Genomic DNA, 8,445 nt, shown 5'->3' with positions numbered 1-8,445 from the left:
TTTTAACAATTTGTACCATATTTGGGTCCTCCTATCATAAGTCAATGAGGTTGCTTGATTGCAACAAAATTTTGTACAACTAATAATTCCCATAAGGTACTTTGCTCATTAGTTCAACTTGATTTACTTGTTTTGTGGGTTTCCTATCCCTGTTGAATGATTGAATCAAATAATTAGCTGAAAGCATGTGTCTGATTAGTCAAATGGTTCATTTATACAACTAACTGCTATTAATTCCTTGAAATTACAGACCACAAAGTATAAGTAGGTTACTGCTTATGTAGCCGTATTTGATTGCCTGTATTTCTCCTAATTGTTTCCTTATATTATGTTTTGGGTTCTTTCCAGGAGTTTTGAGCAATGTGAGCTATGTAGTCAGGTTAATATTAGCGAGAAGCTGAAGCAAGTGATGTACAGGAAACCTTTCAAGTAGCTTTATTCATTTATTTATTTGATTGTTTATCTTGTGTTTGTGGTCATAACAAGAAGTGTTTTTTTGTTAGTTCAGGTATCACCACTCCCTTCAATTACTAATGTTGCTTTTTCACCATTCTTATTTTGTTAGTTTGTTTTGATATACATTTAAATGATACTTTTGCCATGCATGTGGAAATAAAAGAAAACAAACTCCATTATCTCAAGCAAGGCTAAAGTTGGTTTCTCCTGACTATATTTGTGTTTCTTCTTATTATTAGTATTGCCATGATTTGGCTGTTAGGAAGAAGATAGTTGTTTGCCATTTTATATTGACTACTACTTCCGATTTATGTTGTGGAATTATACAGAAAACAAAGCTGCCTCCCATTTATAATGGTCATGCATTCTATTTGACTTCATACTCATTCTTGATACATAGAAAACATGCCGAAACAAGATCTTCATAGCATTAGACTTAATTAAGATCTTCAAAGCATGATAAAACATGCATTTATCCATTTCGCAGATATATAGATCTTGATTTTAAAGGGATTGATATATAGCTTCATAAAAACTTATTATTTGTTTATAATCTCAGCGGACTTGGAACTGGGAACTTGCTCAATGGGCATGGTGGTGTATTGGCTAAAGATAATTTGCACCAAACAAGAAGCCAAATACTTTAGAAGAAAAAAAAAAGACAAGAGCAGCAAGGTTAGTGTTTAATTTTTATAACTGGCTCTCACTCATGTATAGATTATCATCCAAACAAGTAGTTTGTACTATCATGTTTTAGCAACCAATGGACAAGCAAATCATGAGATGGTAAGGCTATCTCTATCATCATGATTTTTGAGGCAGCATTAGAGAACAATAATGTATTGTTTGTTGTAGCCTTTTGACTTGTCTAATTTTCTATTGCTATAAAAACTATAAACAAACTGTAGATCAGATCAGAGGAGGAACCTGAATGAAGATTCATTCTGATGCATCTTCAGGTCATTCATTTGTTTAATACCATCAAACTATCTCATCTTTGTTTTCTCTGTATCTAAAATTTTTATCTCAATATGTTTCTTATTTTATTTATTTATTTATTTTGTGCAGATGCAAAGCAAACATGTATCATTTAATTTTGCAAACTCTTGAAAGTTCTTTGCTTCTTTTGCAAATATGAGTCTGCAGCATATGGAAAGTTGAAACATTATCATCGCATGGAACTAAAGAAACATCACATAAAGTGAGATGTTCTTTGTTTAACATGCACAATAGAGTGGTTCAAATTTGTTTGATCATACATAATAAAAACTTATTATCTATTTATAAATCCCAAATTTGGTTTTGTAGTGGCCCATTTAATGTTGTTTTTTGGTGGGACCTCAAGGCTGTAGTACTACTATTTAAATGCTTTGGAGAGGCTATCTGTTACACTGTTTGAGAATTGGAATTGATACTACTATTTTTATGATGTGAAATTATTAAATTAAAAACTTAATATTGTCTTTTATAATTTCTCATAGATATATATATATATATATATATATATATATATCTTTGTTAGTCAATATTAGAAACAGGTTTGGTTAGCTATTAAAAAATCTACTCAATTTACAAGGCTTATAGCGGCAAATAAAATCTACCGCTATAAGATACTAAAAAAAATCTATAAGACTTAGAGTGGCAGAAATATTTTGTCACTATAAAATTTATAGCGGTAAAATTTCCCGCCGCTATAGGGATATTAAACAAATCTATAGATTTATAGCGGCAAAAATGTTCTCTCGCTATAGAATTTAAAACGACAAAAATTTTCCACCGCTATAGATTATTGTGTAGTTCTAATCTTAATAGATGGGATAGCGGAAAATGTGTACATTTGTTGCAAAAAACATATAACGACCGAGGTTTTAGTAGCTAATTGGCTATTTGCCACTGTAATAATATTGAAGCTAAAATGAAACCTATAGCGGCAAATTTTTCTGCCGTTATAAGTCCTTTTTCTTGTAGTGGATCTGTTGTCAAATGATTGTTCTTTGGGTGTTAACCATCATGTTGAGTGCCTTGATTAAAATATTATATATATATATATATATATATATTAAAAGCTTGGCCCTATCCTCTACACTTACTTTTTTTAAAATTGGCATATCTGTAATATCCCAGAACGTGCTTTTGCACTTTCCTTTTATAGTGCTCATGCGAACAGGTACCCAAATTTCAGGCATGCCTTTGTCTCTTATGCAACTCATCTTTGTTTCTCATCAATTTGAATACTTCTGACATGGCCCTGGTCTGAAGTAAGGAACGCTTGGTATACATGAATCGTAGTGGTTCTGTTAGAGTGCAATTCATTGTCAGACATAATTCATATGTTATTGGAACAACATGTATTCCAGTGTGAGATCGGTGGATATCGTATAAATATTTTGAATGTTGCTGATTTTTCCTGTATGATTGGCATTGTAGAGAAATCGATACAAGGTGGTCTTCATCATGTTTGAAACACTGAAGTGATCATGCACTTGTCTCATCATCCCCAACATAGGGTGTTACTTTTATTATCGAGATGGGCCTATTATGGAACTTCTTATATCTGGTTGTGATATATGCCCAGATTTTTTCCTCTATTAATCTGGTGAACATTTTAATCATAGAGGTTGCAACATATGAACATCCTTGAGCGATTACTGCATTGTCTCCAACCTCATATGCATGCATGCCATTACATGTTTCCCATTCATTTATTTTAGTGCTTAAGTCAAAGATGCATTATTGGGCTTATTTATTTATTTATTTATTTATTTATTTATTTATTTATTTATTTATTAAAATGAATTATGCACGTACCATTACATGTCACCTTATCATTTATTTATTTACATGCATATTTCGTCTCAAGTCAAAGACACATTCATGTTGAAAAAAAAAGCTTGCATATGACTGTATATATGTATATATATCTTTTTTTTTAGATATCATAAACTGATTTTTTTTTAATTGAACATAAGGTGAGATTGTGAAGGAGGTAAAAAAAACAAAATACATCAGCATAAAGAGGAGTCCATGTGCCTTTTAATCCCATGCACATGAACTTATGGTCAGCATAATTTACAACTCTTTTTTAGCACCATCACTATCAGAACTTCTTAACAAAATGCCAATCCTTGAGGTACAACAAAAAGCAACTGTTCTTGTTGGAATCTAAACAACTAACACAAATTCTCATAAGCAATTATATGCCAATGATCAACATACTCTTTCACAGTCATTTCAATTCTCTTCTGATCTGTGAACTCTTTCTTACCACAATCAACTACCAAGCCAAACACTTATATAAGGTCCACATAACTACAACTTCGTTTCTCCTTGGACTCAAACTCTGCCCTTTGGAGCCACTCAACAAAGAACTTTAGTGTCGGACAATGAGAGCAATATCCACTTCCTTGATAGCATTTACACTAGCCTTTTGGAAAAAGGTTTCACTCATCTTACATTCAACAATTCCATTGCTAGGATAATCTTTCTCTACTTCCGGTGGCAACTTCTTCTCATGTTTTGCTTCATCAATGGAAAGCATCACCATCTCTGCTATCATAGCGCTCAGTTGCTCCTGAATGCGTCGGCTTGTAGCCTTAAATGAAGTGTTTGTCTGCCATTGGGCATCATCATCATCACCATCATCACCGTCATTATCATTATCATCAGCCTAACTACCACTTGGAAAAGTTGAATTATGATCCTCATCAGAACCAGCACCAGCTTTCTTCTTTAATGATATGTCACTCATGGAAAACATAGTATCCTTTTGTATATTTGTTCCTCTTATTCTTCCCATCAATTCTGATCTCCAAGTAACTTCCTTGAGCTTGAGAATACAAATGAGGTTATCATTGTGATAGAAGCATACAAAACATTGAGAGATAGAAGACAGAAGTGAGGAAGAAGATGTGAAACATTGCCATCAATGGTTTCTCTCTTCTTCTCCTTCTCCTTCTCTTTCGCTATCATCTTATCATCTTCATCAAGATCCACAGTGATAACAACAGGTCCATGATGCAATTATGAGGGTACGGCATCATATTCCTGAACTCCATTAGGTCAGTGGTCATCGGTGGCAAGGTCTGTGTAGCGGTCAACGCTACCAATAAAGACTCCAATGTGATATATGGAGAATCTTCCAAAGAGAAAGTGGAGTGCAAGAAGAACAAAGATAATAAATGCGGGGAGCACGAGAAGAGTGGAACGGCTGGAAGACCCCGACGTGGCAATAGAGTACTGACGCAAGCCACGCGCTTCAAAGACTTTGTCGTCTAAAGTAGCCTGGAAGTTAGAGCGACCAATTAATGTTTGAATGTGGTCTGATGACCATTTTGTCTTTATTGGTTGTCAGGAGACCTTTAATATAATCCAGGCAAGACTTGAATGGGGGAAGGTTAATTTTTCCCACTATCAATCCTCTTATCTTCTTCCTTCTTCCTTTCTCTTCCCAATCTTCTCCTCTTCCATCCTTTTCATTATTGCAAACGCAACACTGGTGCTTTCGTTGATTCAGCGGGCAAGATGACTGAAGGAACGATCACACGTTCCCGTGCCTTGGATGATCAACTCTCTCGCATTTCTGACTGCAATGACACATTAATGGCTCGAATGGACCACCTCTCTACTTCCGTCCACCAACATGCGGAGCTCTTTGAATCACTACAAAAATCCATGGTAGCCCAACAAACTGTTATGTCTGAGATGATGCTCAAATTATCGAAGCTCGAGCGCAGCCACCAACCACCATTACTACCGTCTCCACCGCCTCCTCAAAGTTCACCCCCAATAAACCCTATCGGGTTGTCAACCACACCTGGCATGACTCCACCGCGCCTTCCCAAACTTGAAGTCCCTCTATTTTCCGGCGACAATGTTCATTCTTGGATATTCCAGATTCAACTTTTCTACACCTACCACTCCATACCGGAGGAGCAAAAAATCTATATTGCCGCTTTTTATATGACGGGTGTAGCCTTGCAATGGTATCAGTGGCTTTCCTCAACTAACCAATTGACTACGTGGGAGGCCTTGGCTCAACAAGCCGAGTTCAGATTTGGACCATCAGCATTCATCAACCATGAAGCCCGCCTATTTAAAATAAAGCAACACTCATCCGTGACTGCGTATCTCACTGAGTTTGAAGGGTTGTCTACCAGAATATCCGGACTAAGCACCACCAGCCTTCTTAACTGCTTTCTTTCTGGCCTACGGGATGACATCCAACATGAATTATATATTCTTAAACCAACGTCACTTCCTGATGCCATGGGGTTAGCGAAGATGGTCAAGGACAAGATTAATGCAGCTAGAGCTCCCACCGGACCGCCACGTCCTTACAACCGTCCACCACTTCCATCTTCATCCCTGCCCACACCAACACCATTCATTCCCCGACAAAACCCAACTGGTACATCCTTACCAGTTAAGCGATTGACACCGTCAGAGATGGCCGCACGCCGCGAGAAGGGCTTGTGCTATAATTGTGATTCTCCATTCACACGCGGACACCATTGTAAACCGCCTCAATTCCTTTGTCTTCTAGCTGACGAGGGCGAGGAAACAACTGCCAATGATGACCTTCTGGATCCACCGCTAGCACCGACAGCTCCTGATCCTCCACCTGATACTACTTATGATCCCGAAGTACCATGCATCTCCTTCCATGCCCTCAATGGCGTGCTTGTTCCATCCACTTTAAAACTCCCAGGAAAAATTCATAACCAAGACGTCGTCGTCCTCATTGACAGCGGTTCTACCAATAACTTCATTCAGACCCGTTGGGCACACCACCTTGGCTTGACAGTCCAACCATCTCCTTACCTCAAAATTACAGTAGGCAATGGCACAGAATTGCAGAGTAGTGGCGCTAGTCGGCAAGTACCCCTTCAACTCGGTGATACCATATTTTCCGTCGATTTGCTACTGTTACCAGTGTTTGGTGCGGATGTCGTCTTGGGCATTCAATGGTTAGCCCAAGTTGGGCCCACACTCTTTGATTACCATCAATTATGGATGGAGTTTGACTATCAAGGATCCCGGCTCCGTCTTCAGGGCATGCAACAACCTCACCTCGACTCCTCCTCCGCTGTGGCCTTGAAGCGCCAACTCCGCAGTCACACCACCACTCAATACTACCATCTATCAGTCACATTTGACTCTAATACACTTCAAACTTTCCACACTTCTCACCATCAAGTGGATAATTCCGCACCTCCAATCTTTACCACAAAGCTCAAGACCTTGCTCACACATTTTGCTGATATTTTCACTCTTCCTACAGGTCTTCCACCTTGCAGGACAAATGATCACCGGATTCCCTTACAACCTAACACTACACCTGTATCTGTATGACCGTATCGGTATCCACATTTTCAGAAGAATGAGATCGAGCGTCTAGTCAGCGAGATGCTTCAAGAAGGCATCATACGGCCGAGTACTAGCCCATTCTCCTCTCCGGTGATCTTAGTCAAGAAGAAGGATGGCACGTGGCGGTTTTGTGTCGACTACCGCGCTCTCAACGCCGTCACCGTTCGTGATCGTTTTCCCATTCCGACGGTCGAAGAACTCCTCGATGAACTCACTGGTGCCTCCGTCTTCTCCAAGCTCGACTTGCGCTCCGGTTACCATCAAGTGCGCATTCATCCTTCTGATATTGAGAAAACGGCGTTCCGAACCCACGAAGGACACTATGAGTTCCTCGTCATGCCCTTTGGCTTATCTAACGCCCCCTCAACTTTCCAAGCTCTCATGAACAACATTTTCCGATTGGTTATGCGCAAATTCGTCCTAGTCTTCTTCGATGATATCTTAATATATAGCTCCAATTGGGACGATCACCTGCACCATCTCCACTACGTTTTTGAGGCCTTTCGTCATCACCATCTTGCTGCCAAACTGTCCAAATGTTCTTTTGTGTGCTCCACCATCAACTACTTGGGTCACCGAATCTCAGGAGCTGGCATCCAAGTTGATCCGGAGAAAGTCATCGCCATTCAACAATGGCCTTTGCCTACCAATGTACGAGCCTTACGTGGGTTTCTCGGCCTTACAGGGTATTATCGCAGGTTTGTCCAACATTGTGCCACCATCGCCAGTCCGTTAACTGATTTACTTCGTAAGTCGGCCTTTGTCTGGAACGCGGCAGCCACTAAAGCATTTGAGGCACTAAAGTTGGCGTTAACCACGACCCCTGTGCTACGACTACCAAGGTTTGACCAACCTTTTGAATTACAAACAGACGCGTCATCAACTGGTGTCGGCGCTGTCCTATTACAAGCTCAGCATCCTCTTGCCTATTTTAGTAAAACTCTTACACCACGGCTCCGGGCATCTTCAGCCTATGTTCGTGAGATGTACGCCATCACAGAAGCGGTTCGACGATGGCGACAATATTTACTAGGCAGACGGTTTGTGATCTTCACCGACCACCATAGTTTGCGTTCTCTTTTACATCAAACAGTCCAAACTCCAGATCAGCAACGATGGCTTGTCAAACTCCTCGGCTACGAATTTGATATTATTTACAAACCTGGTCACACTAATATACCTGTCGATGCGTTATCTCGCATCCCACAAGATTCAGAAGCTCAGCTACTTTCACTGGCGCTCACTAGGCCACTACCCGCACTTTGGGGCATATTGCAACATACATACACCGAGGACCCACATATGCAATCCCTTGCGCAATCTTTGCGTGACCATCCTGAGGATTTTCCCAACTATTCCCTGCGCGACAATATTATTTTGTTCCAGGGACGAGTCCTCGTTCCCGCCAACACCGCTCTTCGACAATTATTGATCGCTGAATTTCATAACACCCCTGTAGGTGGCCATGCGGGAATCCGACGGACATACCATCGTATTGCAGGTACCTTTGTTTGGCCAACACTCAAACAGGATGTCCGCAACTTTATCAATCGCTGCCACATATGCCAGCAAGTTAAACCATTCAACCATGCCTCGCAAGGGCTCCTCCAACCATTGCCCATT

At 39.9% G+C, this 8,445-nt stretch overlaps 1 protein-coding gene across 1 annotated transcript; it reads left to right on the top strand.

Annotated features, from left to right (window-relative positions):
* The first annotated feature begins 4,977 nt into the window (after positions 1 to 4,977).
* Positions 4,978 to 6,807, top strand: LOC120281146. The gene has a single exon (XM_039288054.1). The coding sequence runs from the start codon at positions 4,978 to 4,980 to the stop codon at positions 6,805 to 6,807; it is 1,830 nt and encodes a 609-aa protein (XP_039143988.1).
* Positions 6,808 to 8,445: the final 1,638 nt, after the last annotated feature.

The sequence above is a fragment of the Dioscorea cayenensis genome, chromosome 17, assembly GCF_009730915.1.
Source record: "Dioscorea cayenensis subsp. rotundata cultivar TDr96_F1 chromosome 17, TDr96_F1_v2_PseudoChromosome.rev07_lg8_w22 25.fasta, whole genome shotgun sequence".
Classification (NCBI taxonomy): Eukaryota; Viridiplantae; Streptophyta; class Magnoliopsida; order Dioscoreales; family Dioscoreaceae; genus Dioscorea; species Dioscorea cayenensis.
This window is presented reverse-complemented; position numbering and strand designations above follow the sequence as displayed.